The sequence below is a fragment of the Jaculus jaculus genome, chromosome 15 (genome assembly GCF_020740685.1).
Source record: "Jaculus jaculus isolate mJacJac1 chromosome 15, mJacJac1.mat.Y.cur, whole genome shotgun sequence".
Lineage (NCBI taxonomy): Eukaryota > Metazoa > Chordata > Mammalia > Rodentia > Dipodidae > Jaculus > Jaculus jaculus.
In genome coordinates this window covers 34,425,963-34,446,878 of record NC_059116.1, presented here as the reverse complement: position 1 = coordinate 34,446,878, position 20,916 = coordinate 34,425,963, and the positions used below count along the sequence as shown (strand labels likewise).

Sequence of the window (20,916 nt, the reverse complement as noted above, 5' to 3'; positions counted from 1 at the left end):
TCCTCAGGCTCCGCCCCCATCCCCCCCTTTTGCTCTCCCCTCTGGGCTCTGTCCACCTCCCTTTGGCCCTCTTACGTCTTCTCAGGCCCCGCCCCTCTCCCGGGCCCTGTTCCGCTCACACTCCCTCAGGCACCGCTATGTTCCCTTAGGCCCCGCCCTGTTCTGCTTGTCCCGCCCAATTCCATCAGGTCCCGCCCCCGCGCCGCAGCGACAAGATGGCGGCGGGCGGCAGCGGCGGCCGCGCGTCGTGCCCGCCGGGGGTCGTTCCGGGCGCGGGCGGCCTTGGGCCCAGCGCTAACGCGGCGGCCCCGGCCCCCGGCAACGCTGCCGCCGCCGCCGCCGCATCTCCCGGACCGCCATCCCCGCCGACACCGCCAGGCCCCGGGGCGGACGCGCAGGCCGCGGGCGCCGAGCGCGACGAGGCGGCGGGTCCGGGCGCGGGGGCGGCGCTGCTGCGCGAGCCGGTGTACAACTGGCAGGCCACCAAGCCCACGGTACAGGAGCGCTTCGCCTTCCTCTTCAACAACGAGGTGCTCTGCGACGTGCACTTCCTGGTGGGCAAGGGGCTCGGCTCGCAGCGCGTCCCCGCGCACAGGTGGGCCGCCGCGGCCGCGCCTCCGGAACCCTGCACCCCGCTCCATCCCTACACCCCGGACCCTGCATCTTGCTCCATCCCTATACCCCAATCCTACGTCCAGGGACCCTGCACCCTTCTCTGTCCCTACACCCAAGACCCTGCACTCTGCTCCATCCCTGCACCCTGGCACCCTGCTTCATTCCTGCACACTTGGACCTTGCCCCCTGCCCCATTCCTGACCCCTGGGGCCCTGCACCCAGGAGTCTTGCGCATAGGACCCCCTTACCTGTGTCTTGCCTTGGGAACCCCCATACACCCCAGTCCAAACCTGGCATGCGAAGTTCTGGGACCCTTGCAACCAAGGCCCTCCTACATGGGACCACATACCAGGGAGTCCAAGTCTAGACTCCTAGACTCCTATACCTCCAGGTCTGAGTCCCCACGTCCTGATTCTGACACCCCGCCCTGCAGACCCTCCTCCTGGATTCATGGTGACTCTCACTACTCATCTCCACACCATCTTAGGACCACTTGGGCCTGCACCCTTTTACCTCTGTTCCCATGATTGAACCCCCAGACCCCATTCTTCCCCAGACTCTGTTGCCTTGCCTCTGCCCTTCCCACCTAGACCCCTCCTATCTTTCTTCTCTCCTGACCCTGCTGTCCCCATCAGACACCTTGCTTTTTATGGTGTCCTCATCCTAGCCTTGGGTCCCTGCCACCTTTCTAGCTCTAGGATTCCCTTGCTCCTCCACACCCTAGGCCGCCTTTTTTGAGAATGGGCATGGTTGTTCCAGGTTGCAGTTTCCTTACCCACTTAATGGTCCCACCTCCCATTGTGCAGAGCTCAGGAGTTCTTGCTGATTGGCCTGGTGTCCCCTGCTTGCCATGTCCCTATCTTGCTCTATACCTTTGGGTTTTATTTGACCTCTGCACCCAGGGCTCCTATTAGCTTCTAGCTTCTTCCTGGGTGCCCTTGGCTCTATCTGTAGACTGGCCTCTGTCCCTTCTCCCCAAACTTGCAGCAAGAGGATGGTTGATTTGTGGTCTGTCGTCCTCCGTCCAGTCCACCTGTTCAGTGGATTCCAAGTTTTTGTCTTGATGTGCCCCTGCCCACGTTGAGCTATTTGGGAGGGTGGGCAGGATTCTTGCATAGTTGTATTTACCTGATTGCGTTTTGAGGGGTCACGTTTTGGTTTCATAATGGGAACTATAAAGGTGGGTGTGGAGACCCCTAGAGAGAAGCAGGGCAGTGATCTGTACTGTGGGAGTGCTGAGAAAGTGGGATTGGCAGGCAGCAGAGGGGTGACCTGGGTAGGTGGAAGAAGCAAGGCTAGAGCAACATGTCCAGAGTGTGGCTTTGAAGTATGGAATGTGCCTCTGGGGCCTTGCAAGGACCATAGGGGCTTGGTGGATGGAAGACTACACCTCTGAGCCTAGGAATACCTTTTTTTTTTTTTTTTTTTTTTTTTTTAGTTTTCCGTGGTAGGGTCTCACTCTAGCTCAGGCTGACCTGGAATTCACTGTGTAGTCTCAGGGTGGCCTCGAACTCTCAGCCAGCAATTCTCCTACCTCTGCCTCCCAAGTGCTGGGAGCGCTGGGATTAAAGGCATGCGCCACCATGCCTGGCTAAGGAATACCATTTTTTTGGGGGGGGGGGTTCCGAGGTAGGGTCTCACTGTATCCCAGGCTGACCTGGAATTCACTCTGTAGTCTCAGGGTGGCCTCGAACACACAGCAATCCTCCTACCTCTGCCTCCCAAGTGCTGGGATTAAAGGCGTGCGCCACCACGCCCGGCCTAGGAATACCATTTTTTAAAAAAATTTTTTTGGTTTTTATCGAGGTAGGGTCTCACTCCAGCCCAGACTGACCTGGAATTCACTATGGAGTCTCAGGATGGCCTCGAACTCACAGTGATCCTCCTACCTCTGCTTCCTGAGTGCTGGGATTTAAAGGCATGCGCCACCCCGCCCGGCTTCCTTTTTTTTTTTTTTTTTTTTTTTCTCGAGGTAGGGTCTCCCTCTAGCCCAGGCTGATCTGAAATTCACTATGTAGTCTCAGGGTGGCCTTGAACTCATGGTGATCCTCCTACCTCTGCTTCCCGAGTGCTGGGATTAAAGGCGTGTGCCACCATGCCTGGCTCCTATTTTTGAGACAAGGTTAACAAGTGGGTTGGTAGGACTGTGGCAGGTGGCTTGAGTGTCACAAGTGAGGACAGGCTTTGAGGGAACACATGGTCATTGTGACATTACTTGTTTCATGATAGCAGCATGGTGATGCATCCTGAGTTTTTTGGGCCTCAGTTTCCATACCTGGAAAATGGGGTGTCGCTTAGGCATGTCCATCTGGGGCTGCTAGAAAGCATTACTCCCACAGAGTACTTGCCACAACGAGGTGGCCCAGGGCTCATCTCGGCAGCCATAAACAAGGAACAGATCTAAGGCCAGAGAACATGGGCCATTCTGTAGAGGTATGTGTGGCCTCCTGCTATGGTATTGTCACTAGAACTGATTTGCACCCACCACCAGCACTGCTTAGGGTCTGCTGTCAAGATAGAACGGAATAGTGGGTCTGCTGTCTTCTCAGCTACTGAAAAGGCTGAGGCAGGAGGATTGCAAATTCCAGACTAGCATGGGCAATTTAGCCAGACCTTGTATTAAAAAGCAAAAAAAAATACCAGCACCCAGGAGGCAGCGGTAGGAGTATCGCTGTGAGTTCAGGGCTACCCTGAGACTACATAGTTAATTCCAGGTCATCCTGGACCAGAGTGAAACTCTACCCTGAAAAACAAACAAACAAAAGGCCCAGCATGGTAGCTCATGCCTCTAATCCCAGCACTGGGAGGCAGCGATAGGAGGATTGCCATGAGTTCAAGGCCTTCCTAAGAGTACATAGTGAATTCCAGGTCAGCCTGGGCTAGAGTGAGACCCTACCTTGAAAAACAAAAACAAAACAAAAAGTCTTGGTCTCACACCTTTAATCCCAGTAACTCAGGAGGCTGAGGTAGGAGGGTCACTCTGAATTCAAACTCAGGTTACAGTTACAGAGTATGTTCCAGGTCAGCCTGGGCTAGAATGAGACCCTTCCTTGAAAAACCAAAAAAGAAAGAAAAAGAAGGCTGGAAGTGCAAGTGGCTAGGGCAGTAGAGTAACTACTTAGAATCCACTGTGGTAGAGTGACACAACCTAGAATCCAGTGAGGGTTGGTCAGCAGTAGTGAGAGCCTACAACCCACAGTGAGGGCTGGGGTCATGGTCAGTGGTATAACACTGGCCTATCTTAATTCAGTCCTGGCCTGGAGTGAAGGGATTCCTGGAGCCCTCTGCCTCAACCCACTCTTGAAGCAAAAATGGCCATGAGAACTGTATAATAAATTTCTCTGGTTTTTATGTGTTTGTTTTTGTGCCTTGCTCCATGTTAGAAGGGTCTCCACTCAATCACACTCTCACCCATCTTAGCCAGGAGAAAACAGCAAATCTGACTGCTCTGCAGACACCTTGCCTGGTCTCTTAACTGTAGCGGTCATTGTAGACATGGAATGCCCCAGTAGCCCAAGGAGTGTGTGACCCCTGAATGCCACATGAGGCCTGAAAAAGCATCAGAAGTAGGACCTGGAACATTTGAATGAGGGTTGGCCTTTCCATGAGCCTGGGAGTCTAGGTGAGTGCCACTGCACTTTGCATGGCTTTGTCCCAATTTTATTCATTGTCAGGACTTTGTTAGCATTTATCTTTGTGGGATAACTTGTCACCCCTCAGCCTACAGATATCTGCTGCCTTCTGGGGATTGGCTTTGGGCATGAGTAGAGTTGAACAAGTACCAGAAAGTCCATGTAAAGGGCCACAGAGTAAATATACTTAAAAATTTTTATTTTAAAAAGCTGGGCATGGTGACGCACACCTTTAATCCCAGCATTCAGCAGGCAGAGGTAGGAGGATCGCCGTGAGTTCGAGGCCACCCTGAGACTACATAGTGAATTCCAGGTCAGTCTGGGCCAGAGTGAGACCCTACCACGAAAAACAAAATCAAAAAACAAAATTATTTTAAAGAGAAAGAATTGGCATGCCAGGGCCTCAGCCACTGCAATAGAACTCCAGACGCTTGTGCCACCTAGTGGACACATGAGGTTTGTGCTTGCCTCCCTTTTTGTGAGTCTGGCTTAGGTGAAATCTGGAGATTCAAACAGGAGTTTTTAGGCATCACAGGCAAGCGTCTTAACTGCTAAACCATTTCTCCAGCCCGATAGTAAATATTTTCGGTCAGTATTGGGGACTACCTCAGTGATAGGCTGCTTGTCTAGAATTTGTAGGGTCCTTGATTTTGATTCTGTCCCAGTCACGCAAAAAAAATTTTTTTTTTCTTTGTTCTTTTGAAGTAGGGTCTCACTGTAGCCCAGGCTGACCTAGAGTTCACTATGTAATCTCAAGGTGGCATTGAACTCACAACTCTTAGCTCCTCCCACCTGTACCTCCCAAGTGCTGGATTAAAGGTGTGCACCACCACATCTTTTTTTTTTTTTTTTTTTTTTTATTTGAGAGCGACAGACACAGAGAGAAAGACATATAGAGGGAGAGAGAGAGAATGGGCGCGCCAGGGCTTCCAGCCTCTGCAAATGAACTCCAGACGCGTGCGCCCCCTTGTGCATCTGGCTAACGTGGGACCTGGGGAACTGAGCCTCGAACCGGGGTCCTTAGGCTTCACAGCTCTTAACCGCTAAACCATCTCTCCAGCCCATCTTTTTTTTTTTTTAATTTATTTGCTGCTGCAAATGAGCTCCAGACACATGGCTACTTTGTGTATTTGGCTTATGTGGGTCCTGGGGAATCAAACTGGGTCCTTTGGCTTTGCAGGCAAGTACTAAGTCATCTCTTCAGCCCCCAAACACATTATTTTTGGCCTGCCACACAATCTGCATGTAAACTACTTAGTACCAAAAAGAAAACAAACAAAAAAACTAACTTACTATAGCCTTAGGCCTTTAATCCCAGCACTCAGGAGGTAGAGGTCGGGGGATTGCTGTGAGTTCGAGGCCACCCTGAGACTCCATAGTGAATTCCAGGTCAGCCTGGGCTAGAGTGAGATCCTACCTCGGAAAAAAAAAAAAAAAAAAAAAAAGATGAATGAGCCAGGAGGCAAGGTGGCTCATGTCTGTAATCCCAGCACTTGGGAGGCAAAGGTAGGAGGATCATTGTGAGTTCCAGGCCATCCTGAGATAAATTTCAGCTTGAGCTAGAGTGAGACCCTACCTTGAGTTCTCCCCCAACAAAAGAGATAAATAAATGAGCACAATTGTGTTCAATAACCTATTGACCAGGCCTGGTGGCAGGGCAGGCCTTTAATCCCAGCACTTGGGAGGCAGAGGTAGGAGAATCACTGAGTTTTAGGTCATCTTGAGATTACATAGTGAATTCCAGGTCAGCCTGGGCTAGATAGAATGAGACCCTACCTACATCTTTATAACCCTGGAACTGCCTCTTCCGCACCTCCCCCCAAAATTATTGAAGCTGGATTTGTTGGTACACACCGTTAATCCCAGCTCTCAGGAGGTAGAGGTAGGATCAACATGAGTTTGAGGCCAGTTTGGAACTACAGAGTTAATTCCAGGTCAGCTTAGGCTAGAGTGAAACTCTACCTCAAAAAACCAAACAACAAAACTTTATTAAGAAAAACAAGTGGTGGGCTAGATTTGATACCAGAGCTAGTTTGCTGACTTCTATAACGATGTTTGATGTTTTTTTGAGAAAGGGTGGCCTGGAGTTTGAAGCAGTCTTTCAACCTCCTGAGTGCTGTGATTACAGACCACTACACCTGGCCCATTACATGGTTTCAAAGAAACTGTCAGCAGTTTACCTAAGCAGCTGTATAGTTCATCCCCACCAGCTGGGCACCTGAGTCCAGCACCCTCTGTATTGGCTTGAAAGTGAGTGGCCCAACCCTCCCTCATCTGTTTGCTGAATGCAGGTCACAGGGTGCTATGATCTGAAGTCCTTGTGCATTTGGTTTTACACGAGTGTTGCAGAATCAAACCTAGGTCATCAGGCTTTGCAAGCAAAGCATTTTTAATTAGAGATCTTTTTTTTTTTCCCTTCGAGGTAGGGTCTCACTCTGGCCCAGGCTGACCTAGAATTCACTATGTAGTCTCAGGGTGGCCTTGAACTCACGGCAATCCTCCTACCTCTGCCTCCCAAGTGCTGGGATTAAAGGTGTGTGCCACCATGCCTGGCAGCCATCTTTTAAATTTTATTTTTATTGACAACTTCCATGATTGTAAACAATATCCCATGGTAATTCCCTCCCTCCCCACACTTTCCCCTTTTTCCCACTCTCCATCATGTCTTCCCCTCTCAATCAGTCTCTCTTTTATTTTGATGTCATCATCTTTTCCTCCTGTTATGATGGTCTTGTGTAGGCAGTGTCAGACACTATGAGGTCATGGATATCCAGACCATTTAGTGTCTGGAGGAGTACGTTGTAAGGAGTCCTAACTTTCCTTTGGCTCTTACATTCTTTCCACCACCTCTTTCACAACTGACCCTGAGCCTTGGAAGGTGTGATAGAGATATTGCTGTGCTGAGTACTCCTCTGTCACTTCTCAACACCAGGGTGCCTTTTGAGTCATCCCAAGGTCACTGCCATCTGCAAAGAAGAGCTTCTGTAGCCAAAACTGAGAGTAACATTAATATATGGGTATGAACATTAAGAGAAGTGTTTACTGGGCATTTTATGAGCAGAGTACATACATTTAGCCAGACAGTAGCAGATGTTATACCCCTAGGGCTCATGACAACCCATGTTACAGGTTTTCAGTATCAGGCCCATGGAGTGGGCCTCCAGTCAAATTAGAAGACAGTTGTTTTCCCCCATAGCAGATGTGCCACTATTGCACCCATTGATGAGCCATCTTTTTAGTTCTAGACTTGAACTGTTAATCCTGCCTCAGCTTCTTGTATAGCAGGGTGTTACAGGCCTGCAGCACCACACCCTGCTATCTCCTCTAACCCTGTGTGTTTAAACTTTCACATTCCCTCTTATAAAGACCCCCTGAACTCCCATGTGGTTTGTCTCTACTGACTTCATCTGCAGAAGCTGATGGGAGATTCTGGGTAGAATAGTCACTGTTTGGGAGGTCTCTGTGTTTGGCTGTGCCTGGCCACAGGGTGTGGCCAGGCTCTGGTAGAGTGCTGGGATAGGAGGCAGGCAAGCAGGACCCAGAGAGATAGGAGAATGAGGCAGGGATGGAGGGAAGATCTATTCAAAGGAGGGCAGGCCTCCAAGTGCAATGCAATAGAGGTGGGCTGACAGTCTCAGGAATGGTGGGGAGGGTACTGGCATCCAGCTGAGCCCCAGCAGTGAGAACATGGTGATTTAGCCCTGTCCTGCCTGAGGCTTTGTGGATGTCTGTCACCTCTACAGCTGTCCAGGTGACTACTCAGAGTCATTTCTTCATAGGGACACTAGGGGCAGGAGGTGATGATACAGGGCTTCAGGGTCCCAAGGATAGATGGCAGGCTATATCCTCTGACCTTGGGACTGTGCCCTGCACAGAATGGAAGCTGAGTCCTAACCTAGGTCACACTGCTTCCTGCCCCATCCCTGCAGACTGTCTGAGATGTAGGACTCAGCTGTTCAGACAGCCTCTTTCACAGATGACAGCTTGGCACCTGGCCTGTTACCTTCTGCCTCCTGGTGGCCCCCAAAACTTTCCTGTGTTCATGTAGTCTCTGGATCCAAATACCTTTTTTGGGCTTGTGGTTGCTAAAGGCTGTGTCCTTTTACCAAGACCATCTAGTCCAGCCTGGGTCCTGTCTGCTGCCATGTATGAGGGCCAGGTCCACATGCTTATTGCCACAGATTGGAGAAGTGTGCCAGAATGGGTGATGGTGTCTGTGACAGAGGGAGAGATGAAGGAGTGAATGTGTACAGTGAAGGGTGAGTGTGTGAGGGATGAACAGTGAGTGTGTGAGGGATGAATAGTGAGTGTGTGAGAACAGTGAATGTAAAGGAAAGGAGTTTATGTGAGGGGTGAATGTGTCAGGTTAATGGGTGAATGTGAGGGGTGAACAGGTGAAAATGTGAGAAGTGCATGGTGAGCATATGAGAGGTGAACAGTGAGTGTGAATGGTGTGTGAGGGGGTGAATGGTGACTGAAGGGTGAATAGGAGTGTGTGAGGGGTAAATGGTGAGTGTGAGGGGTGAACCAGTGAGTGTGTGAGGGGTGAATGGTGAGTATGAATGGTGTGTGAGGGATGAATAGTCACTATGTGAGGGGTGAAGGATGAGTGTAAGGGGTGAGGGGTAGATGGTGAGTGTAAAGGGTGAACGGTGAGTGTGAATGGTGTGTGAGTGTGAATGGTATATGAGAGGTGAACAGTGAGTGTGAGGGATGAACTGTGAGTGAATGAACAGATGAATGTGTGAAGAGTGAACACTAAATGAATGAATGGTATGGGAGGGAATCAAGGAGTGAAGGATTGACTTGAGGCATGAATGTGAGGGATGAAGGAGGGAAGTGAGAAAGCAAGTAAATGGAGGAGTGAATGATGGAGGGATGGCAGTTGGCAGTGATAGCACCGTGGCCGCTCTGCAGTATAGCGCTTGGCTTCTGTGATGCCTCCTACTTCCCTGTACCCTCCTTGTAGAAGGATCTGATGCCCTAGATAGACATCTCCTGGGCTTGGCATGGATCCCTGTGCAGAGGCCATGACAGGACACTGGCATGCCTGCGACAGGCATGTGCTATCAGCCAGGGTAATGGGCAGCGTCCTCTCTCCTGGTCCAGGTTTGTGCTGGCTGTGGGCAGTGCCGTCTTCGATGCCATGTTCAATGGTGGAATGGCCACCACATCCACTGAGATTGAGCTGCCTGATGTCGAGCCGGCTGCCTTCCTCGCGCTGCTCAAGTAAGCTCTGGGGTCCTTGCTGTTTGGCTGGGTGGGTAGACCACTGGTGATAGGGGCTGGGAAGTCCATAGCTTGATGGAGAGTTCTGAAAGACATCTTTTTTTTTTTTTTTTTTTTTTTGAGGTAGGGTCTCACTCTAGCTCAGGCTGACCTGGAATTCACTCTGCATTCTCAGGGTGGCCTCGAACTCAAGGTAATCCTCCTACCTCTGCCTCCTGAGTGCTGGGATTAAAGGTGTGCGCCACCACGCCCGGCAAGACATCTTTTTTTTTGCTATTCAAAGTAGGGTTTCATTCTAGCCCAGGCTGACTTGAAACTCACTCTGGCCTGGCCTCAAATTCACAGCAATCCTTTTGCCTCACCCTCTCAAGTGCTGGGATTATAGGTGTACACTCCCATGCCTGACAATTTTTCTTCATTTTTTAAAATTTTTATTTATTTATTTATTTGAGAGAGCATGAGAGAGAAAGAGGCAGACACACACACACACACATACACACACACACACACAGTGGAGGGGCTGTTGGGGGGAGAGAATGGGCATGCCAGAGTCTCCAGCCACTGCAAATGAACTCCAGAGGCATGCACCACCTTGTGCATCTGGCTTATCTGAGTCCAGGGGAACTGAACTGAGGTCTTTTGGCTTTGCAGGCAAACCCTTAACCACTAAGCCATGTCTTCAGCCCAACAATTTTTCTTTTTATTAAATATTTTATTTGGCTGAACATGATAGTGCATGCTCTAATCCTAGTACTTGGGAGGCAAAGGTAGGACGATTGCCATAAATTCAAGGCCACCCTGAGACTACATAGTGAATTCAGGTCAGCCAGGGCTAGAGCAAAACCTTACCTGGTGTGTGGGGGGGAAATATACACACACGCACACACACACACACACACACACACACTTAAAATTTTTTTTTAAATTTTGGATTTTCGAGGTAGCTCAGGCTGACCTGGAATTCACTATGTAGTCTCAGGGTGGCCTAAAACTCAAGGTGATCCTTCTACCTCTGCCTCCCAAATGCTAGGATTAAAGGCATGTGCCACCACGCCCAGCTTACACACACACATTTTTTGTTTTGAAGTAGGGTCTCAGGCTGACCTGGAATTCACCATGTAGTCTCAGGGTGGTAAACTCACATTGATTTTTCTACCTGCCTCCCAAGTGTTAGGATTAAAGGTGTGCGCCACCACACCCAGCCAACATATATTTTATTTACAAGCAGAGAGATAGTTTGAGAGAGAGAGAGAATGGGCGCACCAGTGCCTCTAGCCATTGTAAACGAACTCCAGATGCTTGTGCCCCTAGTGCATCTGGCTTACGTGGGTACTGGGAATTGAACCTGGGTCCTTTGTCTTCGCAGGCAAGCAGTTTAACCATTAAGCCATCTTCCCAGACCTTCTCTCTCTTTTTAAAATTTTTTATTTTTATTTGCGACACAGAGAAAGAGGTAGGTAGAGAGTGAGAGAATGGACATGCCAGGGCCTTCAGCTGCTGCAAATGAACTCCAAAAGTATGCATCACCTTGCAGCTGGCTTATGTGGGTCCTGGGGAATCGAACCTGGGTCCTTTGGCTTTGCAGGAAAACACCTTAACCTCTAAGCCACCTTCCAGTCCAATTTTTATTTCTTAATCCCTGACTATGACCCATGTGATGAGAATGTGGATATCACAGCACCCTTGGGAGTTGTAATAACACCCTTTGGATTCATCACAACACCCTGGAGTCTGGGTCTGAGACTTCAGGTTCACAGAGCCCGCTGTGTAGATGCTTCGCAGGTGTGCAGCATTCCAGGCCATCTAGGCATGGGCTCCTCATGAGAACAGCATCACTTTCCTACTTGTGTCCTCGGTTCACAAGGCACCACAGATTTGATTCTGGATGGTTACGTGGTTACTCATTCTGCCCCCTGGAATGGGTGGCAGGTCTGACAGTGGGCAGTCATTTCGCATGGTCCCCTCATAGCTCCTGTTCCTGCTCAGGTTCCTGTATTCGGATGAGGTGCAGATTGGGCCTGAGACGGTCATGACCACGTTGTACACAGCCAAGAAGTATGCAGTGCCAGCGCTCGAGGCTCACTGTGTGGAGTTCCTTAAGAAGAACCTCAGGGCGGACAATGCCTTCATGCTTCTCACCCAGGTGGGGGGTATGGGACAGGGACGGTATGGGGTGAGAACACAGCTGAGACCAGGGTGAGCAGAAGATAGTGTGTCCTCCCCTGACATCACATTGGATATGTCATTCCCTGTGGAATTTTGTTGTTGTTTGTTTTTCATTTTCTGAGGTAGGGTCTTGCTGACCTGGAATTCACTCTGTAGTCTCAGAGTGGCCTCAAACTCACTGCAATCTTCCTACCTCTGCCTCCTGAGTACTGGGATTAAAGGCGTATGCCACCATGCCTGGCTTTTTTTTTTTTTTTTTTTTTTTTGAGAAAGGGTCTCACATAACTCAGACTGGCCTTGAACTCACTATATAGCCAAAGATGACCCTGAATTCCTGATCCTCCTACCTCTACCTCCCAAGTCCTGTGTGAAGACAAGTGTCACCATGCCCAACCTTTTAAAAAAAATATATTATTTTTTTTTGTAATTTTTTTAATGAGTGAGAGAGAATTGGCATGCCAGGGCCTCCAGACACTGCAGTCGAACTCCAGACACGTGAAACACCCTGTACACATGAGTGACCTTATGCTCTTGCATCAACCTTGTGTGTCTGGCTTACATTGGACCTGGAGAGTCAATTACAAGTCCTTAGGCTTGGCAGGTAAGTGCCTTAACCACTAAGCCATTTCTCCAGGCCCCCCTTTTTTTCCCAAAAAGATTTTTTTTTTTTTTTGTGAGGTAGGGTTTCACTCTAGCCCAGGCTGACCTGGAATTCACTATGTAGTCTCATGATGATCCTCCTACTTCTGTTTCCCAAGTGATTAAAGGCATGTGCCACCACACCTGGCCACAAAAATTATTTATTTATTTATTATCAGAGAGAGAGAAAGAGAGAATGAGAATGGGCACACCAGGGCCTCTAGCCATGGCAGACAAGCTCCAGATACATGTACCACCATGTGCACTGACTTACGTGGGTTCTGGGGAGTTGCACCTGGGTCCTTAGGCTTTGCAGGCAAGTGCCTCAGCCACTAAGCCATTTCTCCAGCCCATTTTTTTTCAAAATTAAAAATAAATTTATTTATTTGAGAGAAGCAGATAGACAATGGGCACACCAGGGCCTCTAGCCCTGTAAATGAACTCCAGATGCACGTGCCACCTTGTGCATCTGGCTTACTTAGGTACTGGGAAATGGAACCCGGATCCTTAGGCTTCACAGGCAAGCATCTTAACTACTAAACCATTTTCTAGCACTTGAAAAATTTAAAAATTTTGTATTTATTTGAGAGAGAGAATGGGCATGCCAGGGCCTCCAGCCACTGTAAGGGAACTCCAGGTGCATGTGCCACCTTGTGTATATGGCTTGTCATGAGTACTGGGGAATTGAACCTAGGTCCTTTGGCTTTGCTGGCAAACACCATAACCGCTAAGCCATCTCTCCTTCCCCCAACCTTTGTTTTGTTTTGTTTTTTCTCAAGGTCACATTTTGTGGTCCAGGCTGGCCTCTAATTTGAGGTCATCCTCCTGTTTCAGCCTTTCAAGTACTGAGTTGACAGACATGTGCCATCACACCCAGCTATGGCCCTGAGCCCCATGTATTGATCTTTATTTCTGAGTTTTTCCATGCCTCTTAAGTCATTTTCCCTAGCCTATGGCTCAGGGTGTGACTTGCCTTTGGGTGGGCAGGGAGGGAGAGATGCATGGGGACTTGGAGTTGAAGATCAGTGTTCTGGGGAAGGAGATGCATGGGGAGCTGGAGCTGAGGGTCAGTGTGCTGGAGAGGAAGTTGCATGGGGAGCTGGAGTTGAGAGTCAGTGTGCTGAGGAGAGATGCATGGGGAGCTGGAGCTGAGGGTCATTGTGCTGGGGAGAGGTGCATGGGGAGCGTTGCATGGGGTGCTAGAGCTGAGACTCAGTGTGCTAGGGAGGAAGTTGCATGGGGAGCTGGAGTTGAGGAGGCCAGGATCTTGGCACAGAGGTTTGCTCTTCTCCCTAGCTGCTGTTGGAAGGCTTGACAGGTGGAAGACAAGACTTTCCTACCTTCTTACCTCCTGGGGAAGTACAACACAAGTGTCTACCATCCACTTCCTTCCTGCAGCCCAGTGGGTCAGGTGGAGGAAGAAACTTTTCCACCATCTTACCTCCTGGGGTACTGCAACATAAGTGTCCACCATGCAGGTTCCTGCTGCTCAGTGGGTCATGTCTGTGTGTGGGGTTGTGGCAGGGAGATGCCAGGGGCCACAGGTGACCCAGATCTGTCCTTTTGGTCTGAAGGGCTTGGGGCTGGTGTGGCCATGCTAATGAGGGACATGGCACAATAGGTGGGTAGCACTGTGAGACCTAGTAGCCCCTACAGAGGTTGGTCAGCAGTTGAAGGGTGTCTAGACGGCTGTGCTCCAGAGCACTCTGACGCCAGAAGGGACAGGTAGCACCCTGATTGGAAACAGGGCAAGGTTCTTCTTTGGTGGCACTGCCTATGAGGTCCGGTGTCCTTGCTAAAACCAGTCTTGGTCACAGACCTGCCACTCACTGAGCCCCTTCTAACGGGGGATGGTCATGTGACCAGGGCTGGGGCCTTGGGCCTGTTCTGTAGTGGTTGCTTTAAGTTGATCCTTAGGACTGGCAGAGGGGTGTGGGGACTGGCTGACTCCCAGTGCCCCTGCTCAGCAGGCCCTGGGTGAAAGCTGTGACTCAGATTTGAAATCATAGCAGGTTATTATTATTATTTTTTTTCTTTTTAAGCTTATATTGATTTGAGAACAGAGAGAAAGAGAGAGAATGGGTACACCAGGGCCTCTTGCCACTGCAAACAAACTTAGAAGCATGCCACTTTGTACATCTGGCTTTATGTGGGTACAAACCCAGGCTATCAGGCTTTACAAGTAAGCACTTTATTTTTTTAAGTATATACATACTTGAGGGGCTGGGGAGATGGCTTAGCGGTTAAGGCACATGACTACAAAGTCTGAGGACCCAGGTTAGATGCTCCAGGTCCCATGTAAGCCAGATGCATATGGTGGTGCATGCATCTGGAGTTCGTTTGCAGTGGCTAGAGGCCCTGGCATGCCCATTCTCACTCACTCTGTAACTTTCTTTCCCTCTCTCTGTCTCTGATAAATAAATAAAAATAAATATTAAAAAATATATATTTGATGGGGCTGGAGAGATGGCTTAGTGGTTAAGCATTTGTCTGTGAAGCCTAAGGACCAGGTTCAAGGCTCAATTCCTCAGGGTCCACGTTAGCCAGATGCACAAGGGGGCGCACATGTCTGGAGTTCGTTTGCAGTGGCTGGAAGCCCTGGCGTGCTCATTCTCTCTCCCTCCCTCCCTCCCTCCCTCCCTCTCTCTCTCTCTCTCTCTCTCTCCTTCTTCCTCTGTCTGTCTCTCTCTCTCAAATAAATAAAAAATAGGGCTGGAGGGATGGCTTAGCAGTTAAGGAGCTTGCCTGCAAAGCCAAAGAACCCAGGTTCGATTCCCCAGGACCCACATTAGCCAGATGCACATGGGGGCGCATGCATCTGGAGTTCGTTTGCAGTGGCTGGAGGCCCTGGCGCGCCCATTCTCTCTCTCTCTCTCTCTCCCTCTTTCTCTGTCAAATAAATAAATAAATAAAATATTTAAAAAAAAGAGAAAAAGTAAACGAACAAACTATATATATATGTGTGTGTGTATGTGTATACACATATATAATATAAAACTACATATGTGTGTGTGTGTGTATATATAACTATATGTATGTGTGTGTGTGTATGTGTGTATATATATTTGAGAACCAGATGTGGTGGTGCACACCTTTAATCCCAGCACTCGGGAGGCAGAGATAGGAGGATCAACATGAGTTCAAGGCCACCCTGAGACTACACAGTGAATTCCAGATCAGCCTGAGCTAGAGTGAGACTCTACTTTGAAATAAAAAAAAAAAAAAAATATATATATATATATATATATATACATACATACATACACATATATATTTGAGAGAGAGAGAGAATGGGGTGCACAAGGTTCTCTAGCATCTGGACAAGCAAACGCTTCAACTGCTGAACCACCTTCCAGCCCTGCAGGTTGTTTTGCGACAGGGTCTCACTCTGCAACCCAGGCTGGACTCAAACTGACAGCCTTCCTGCTTCAGCCTCCAAAGTGCTGGGTAACTGGTGCAGCCACAGGCCTGACTACAATGGGCTCTGAGCCAGTTGCAGAGCTGCAGGTCAGTTGCAGTTTGGCTGGCCCAGCTACTAACATCTCCCTGTCTACAGGCACGGCTCTTTGATGAGCCACAGCTGGCCAGCTTGTGCCTGGAGAACATCGACAAGAACACATCAGATGCTATCACTGCCGAGGGCTTCACAGACATTGACCTGGGTAAGTACAGAGGGCTGAGTGTGGGCTGCTTGGCTGTGGGAAAGATGAGGGGAAATCTACCTCCTGGTGTTGGTGGGCTGTGATGGCAGGACTCTGAAAAATAAGTTCTGTCAAATCACCTGCCTCTGCCTTGTAGGGACAGGCTGCTGCTGAGAATAGTCTAAGTATTCAGCCAGCCGAAGTAGGTAGCAGCCACCCTTCAAGGGCAGTCCATGTATAGTGACTTCCAGACCATCCCAGGCTACATTGAGACCTTATCTCAGAAAGAAAGAGAAAGAAGGAAGCCGGGCGTGGTGGTGCACGCCTTTAATCCCAGCACTTGGGAGGCAGAGGTAGGAGGATCACCATGAGTTCGAGGCCACTCTGAGACTACATAGTGAATTCCCGATCAGCCTGAGCTACAGTGAGACCCTACCTCAAAAAACAAGAAAAAAAAAAAAAAGGAAAGAAAAGAAAAGAAAAGAGAGTAAGACAATGATCAGGGAGAGTCATGTGTTAATAAAACTTTATTGCTGGTCATGGTGATTGCACACCTTTAATCCCAGCTCTTGGGAGACAGAGGTAGAAGGATCACCATGAGTTCGAGACCACCCTGGAACTATATAGTGAATTCCAAGTCAGCCTGGGTTAGAGCCAGACCCTACCTCATAAAACAAAAACAACAACAAAAAACCTTTAGTGACAAATATGGACATAGGCTGTGGTTGCTGTGAGGTAGTTGGCCCCCTGTGGGGCTTGTGCACACACAGCTCACATGAAGCCCCTCTGCCCTGCAGACACGCTGGTAGCAGTGTTGGAGCGTGACACCCTGGGCATCCGGGAGGTGCGGCTGTTCAATGCTGTTGTCCGCTGGTCTGAGGCCGAGTGTCAGCGGCAGCAGATGCAGGTGACGCCAGAAAACAAGCGGAAGGTTCTGGGCAAGGCCCTGGGCCTCATCCGCTTCCCTCTGATGACCATAGAGGAGTTTGCCGCAGGTAATACTCTGATGGCAGCCCCTACCATGTGATTCCCCCTGTGAGTTTTAACAGCCCTGGGTGTGTGGTGCCGAAGCAGAAGTACTTAAGGTGCTAGGGTTGTAGAAACCTGACTTCGTGCCCATTCTCATGGGGGATACTAGGCCAGGACATGAGAGAAACATATCTGTGAAGTGGACACTGGCTGGGACTCGAGGGACATCTTGGGTTCTTGTCTTTTCTACTGCTGAGGACCCAGCCTTGTGAAAAGTCCTCAGGAAGGGGTATGAGGTGACTTGGGGCCCTTCACATAGTAGGTGACCTTGCCTTCTACCCTTGTGTGGACATGTTCCAAGACCTGTGTTGCTGAGCTGGTCCTGGAAGGTTCTAGATTAGGGCTCTGTGACTCAGCCCTGAGGCTGGTGCAGACCACAGTCTCCTTTTACAGGTCCATGTGGCTTCTCAGTTCATGCCTGACAGGGTCACCAGAGTTTGTTTGCTTTTACTTCATTTTGTTTTGAGGTGGGGTTTCTCATAGCCCCGGCTGGCCTCCAACCCTTATGTAGTCAAGATTGATTTTGAACTTCTGACCCTCCTGCTTCTACCTCCTTTCTGAGTGCTGGGATGGCAGGTCTGCACCATCATGCCCGGTGTATGTACAGTGCTGATGTGCTGGGGATGGAGCCTAGCCCAGCCCTGGCTTCCTGTTAACAGCCCTATCCATGCTCATGTAGGTGTGGGCTCTGCTGGCGAGTATGGGGAGGCTCCTGCTTGTTCAAGCCCTGTGTGTTTCCTGTTCCTGTCCTCACATCTTTCCATATGGGTTCCAGCCTTCTGGACTCTTCCATCTGTGGGTTTGTCCAGGCCAGCTGGCCATTGTCCCTGTGGTGCAAGCTCTTGGGGAGTGAACTATGCAGGGTCCACCCTGGAGTCAGGAACCCTGGAGCTACAGGAGCCTCAGGGGCCATAGGCAATGAAGTGGTGTGCATGGGCAGGCAGGCATGGCCTTGGTTCACCGTAAAGTGAGGGTCCTCAAGGGGGCTGTGAGACCAGCATGACGGAACAGGGGAACATCAGGGCAAAAGGGTACAGTGGGAAGTGTGCCTGTTCCCAAGGACAGCTAGACATGGCCACTGTGGGCAGAAGCCTGTCCAAGAGGCCTTAGGTACTTGGCCGGCTCAGTCTTCCCTTTCCTCCCTGCCATCAGCCTGCATTCTGCCAACAGGCCCGGCGCAGTCTGGCATCCTAGTAGACCGTGAGGTGGTCAGTCTCTTCCTGCACTTCACTGTGAACCCCAAGCCACGCGTGGAATTCATCGACCGACCTCGCTGCTGCCTGCGGGGCAAGGAGTGCAGTATCAACCGCTTCCAGCAGGTGGAGAGTCGCTGGGGCTATAGTGGGACCAGTGACCGTATCAGGTATGCTGGGGAGGTCGTGGCATTGGCCGAGGAGGATGGGGAGGAGGGCCTGTCCTCAGCAGGTGGGGGGTCATTGCTGCTGCCAGTGTAGACATTAGGGTCTCAGAGGCAGACAGTGGGTGGCAGAGACTGGGAAGGGGTGCTGGGAGGTAGTGCTCCAGGCTGCCTGGTTTCCTTCCTTGTCTCTTCTGTTTAGCACATATCCACCTGCTTGCCCTCATGGTCACTAGACGTTGACCCCATGCCCACTGTCAATGACCCCCCCCACACACAGGTTCTCAGTCAACAAACGCATCTTTGTGGTGGGCTTTGGGCTCTACGGATCCATCCACGGGCCCACGGACTACCAAGTGAACATCCAGGTGTGTGGCTAGCCCTCCTCACGTGCTGCCTCCCACCCTTGGGCCATGCCCATGCCCAGTCCACACTGAGGCACACCTCTGTCCCAGGCCCTATCCACACCCTGTCCTGCCCACACAGGCCATGGCCTCCCCAGCCTGCTCATCCTTGTGTCTCCACCCCTGTGCTGATGCTTTCCCTCCCTCAGATCATCCACACTGACAGCAACACAGTCCTGGGCCAGAACGACACAGGATTCAGCTGTGACGGCTCAGCCAGCACCTTCCGCGTCATGTTCAAGGAGCCGGTGGAGGTGCTGCCCAATGTCAACTACACAGCCTGCGCCACGCTCAAGGTGTGTCTGCCCTGTCCATATGGGTCTTGCACACTGCATGTCCAGGCTTGATATCTCCTCTGGGTGTCTTCCTCTCACCCCAGTGTTCCCCGCTTCATTGGTCCCCACCCACACAGGGCCCTGACTCCCACTATGGCACCAAAGGCCTGCGCAAGGTGACCCATGAGTCGCCCACGACAGGGGCTAAGACGTGCTTCACCTTCTGCTATGCTGCCGGGAACAACAACGGCACATCGGTGGAGGACGGCCAGATCCCAGAGGTCATCTTCTACACCTAGCGCCCGCGGCCCAGCCAGGCCCCAAGGTCTGCACCTAGTTCACCCCATGATGCGTTCTGGCCAGCCTCCCTCAACCCATGCCCACTCCCTGCCACTTCTCTGAGCTTCACGGAAGGGGCTTCCGTGTTCACAGTGACAAGTCAACCACCTGTCCAGTGGCACTGAGAGGTGATGGGTCATAGGCTGGCACCCTGTTGAGACAATTCCTGGCCTTGGGTGGGCACAGGACTGTGCCTGACCCTGGCCCAGGGTGGAGTGCTGTGTGTGGGTGCAGGCATCCCACCGGGGTCCCTGCAGCTCAGGGTGCCTGGCCATCCTGGGGCCAGGGAAGTTATGTCTGTTCAACTGCACACCGCAATGCATTCGAGTCCTGATCTCAGCAGCTCCTCAAGCTGCTGCTCTGGGTCTTGTGTCCTTTTGTTCTTGTCTACTCCCTGGGAGTCTGGCCTGCCATGCACCTGACTCCATCTTGACCCCTGACCTGCTGGGCATTCCCATCTCTAGGACACTGTCCAAGTCCTGGGGAGCAGGTCTCAGTTGGGGGACTGGCAGTCTATGCTGTGCCAATGCACAGCCTGGGTCTAACAGTGGGCCAGTGAGGGGCTTTGCCTTCCTGCCTCACTTTGAGGCCAGAATGTGGGAGCAGGCCTCAGCCCTGGGCCTGGGTGGCCATGCTGTCAGTTGGACCCCACAGAGATGCAGCAAACCCCAACAAACCTGACATGGCCTAGGGGTGCCACCCACTGCCCCCTGTACATACTGCAACCCTGGCCCTTGGCTACCAAGCATCCTGTCCTGAAGAGCCATGTGCAAGAAGGAAGGCCCAGTCGGCTGCCCTAGACCGCCACACCCCTTTGTGCCCCAGTGACCCCTCCTGGAAACTTCTTCCCAAAGCCATGGAGGTGTGCCCTCCACAGTGTATCCCCAGATGATTTTTTTAAAATAAAGCAAAGAAACACGTTAGTGTTGTGCCTGTGGGCTGCCACTTCCCTCCCAGTCATGTGGCCCAGGAACACCCTGTGTCCTGCTGCCTGCAGGCTTTCTTCTCCAGCACTAAACCAGCAGAGCACCCAGGGCCAGTATTGCTTGCACCTGGGGGTATAGAGAATGTGCCTTAGAAAAAGATGTGAGAAGTGGTGCATGCCTTTAATCCCATCACTGTGCATGCAGAGGTAGGATCACTATGAATTCAAGGCCACCCTGAACTACATAGTGAATTCCAGGTCAGCCTGGGACAGAGTGAAAAGAAAGATGTAAGAAAGATGTAAGTGGTTGGCTGCCTTTAATCCTAGCACTCAAATGACATAGGAGGATCACAGTGAGTTTGAGGCCAGCTTGGACTACAGAGTTAGTTCCAGATTAGCCTGAGCTAGAGGGAGACCCTGTCTCAAAAACAAACCAAAAGTTATATTAAGTGCTAGGTGCAGTAGTACATGACTCTGGTCCCAGCAACTCAGAAGGCTGCAGCAGGAGCACTGCTTCAGCTCAAGAGTTTGAGACAAGCCTCAGAAACATAGGGAGACACCATGTCTAAAAAAGAACAAAAGTTGGGCGTGGTGGTACATGCCTTTAATCCCAGGATTTGGGAGGCAGAGGTAGGTTGTGAGTTCAAGGCCACCCTGAGACTACA

At 50.8% G+C, this 20,916-nt stretch overlaps 1 protein-coding gene across 1 annotated transcript; it reads left to right on the top strand.

Moving 5' to 3' along the window:
* The first annotated feature begins 215 nt into the window (after positions 1–215).
* Btbd2 (BTB domain containing 2) lies at positions 216–20,249 on the top strand. The gene is made up of 9 exons (XM_004654905.2): positions 216–595; positions 9,357–9,476; positions 11,463–11,619; positions 15,838–15,943; positions 16,720–16,917; positions 18,122–18,314; positions 18,589–18,676; positions 18,862–19,008; positions 19,125–20,249. Exons 1-9 carry the CDS (start codon positions 216–218, stop codon positions 19,284–19,286), a joined length of 1,551 nt encoding a protein of 516 aa, XP_004654962.2. The 3' UTR covers positions 19,287–20,249.
* The last annotated feature ends 667 nt before the right edge of the window (positions 20,250–20,916 follow it).

Excerpts from the sequence above, each read along its gene's own strand:
- Btbd2 (XM_004654905.2), top strand. The coding sequence starts at position 216 with ATGGCGGCGGGCGGCAGCGGCGGCCGCGCGTCGTGCCCGCCGGGGGTC. Across the intron at positions 15,944-16,719 it reads CTTCACAGACATTGACCTGG|ACACGCTGGTAGCAGTGTTG; the intron begins GTAAGTACAGAG and ends TCTGCCCTGCAG. Across the intron at positions 18,315-18,588 it reads GGGACCAGTGACCGTATCAG|GTTCTCAGTCAACAAACGCA; the intron begins GTATGCTGGGGA and ends CCCCACACACAG.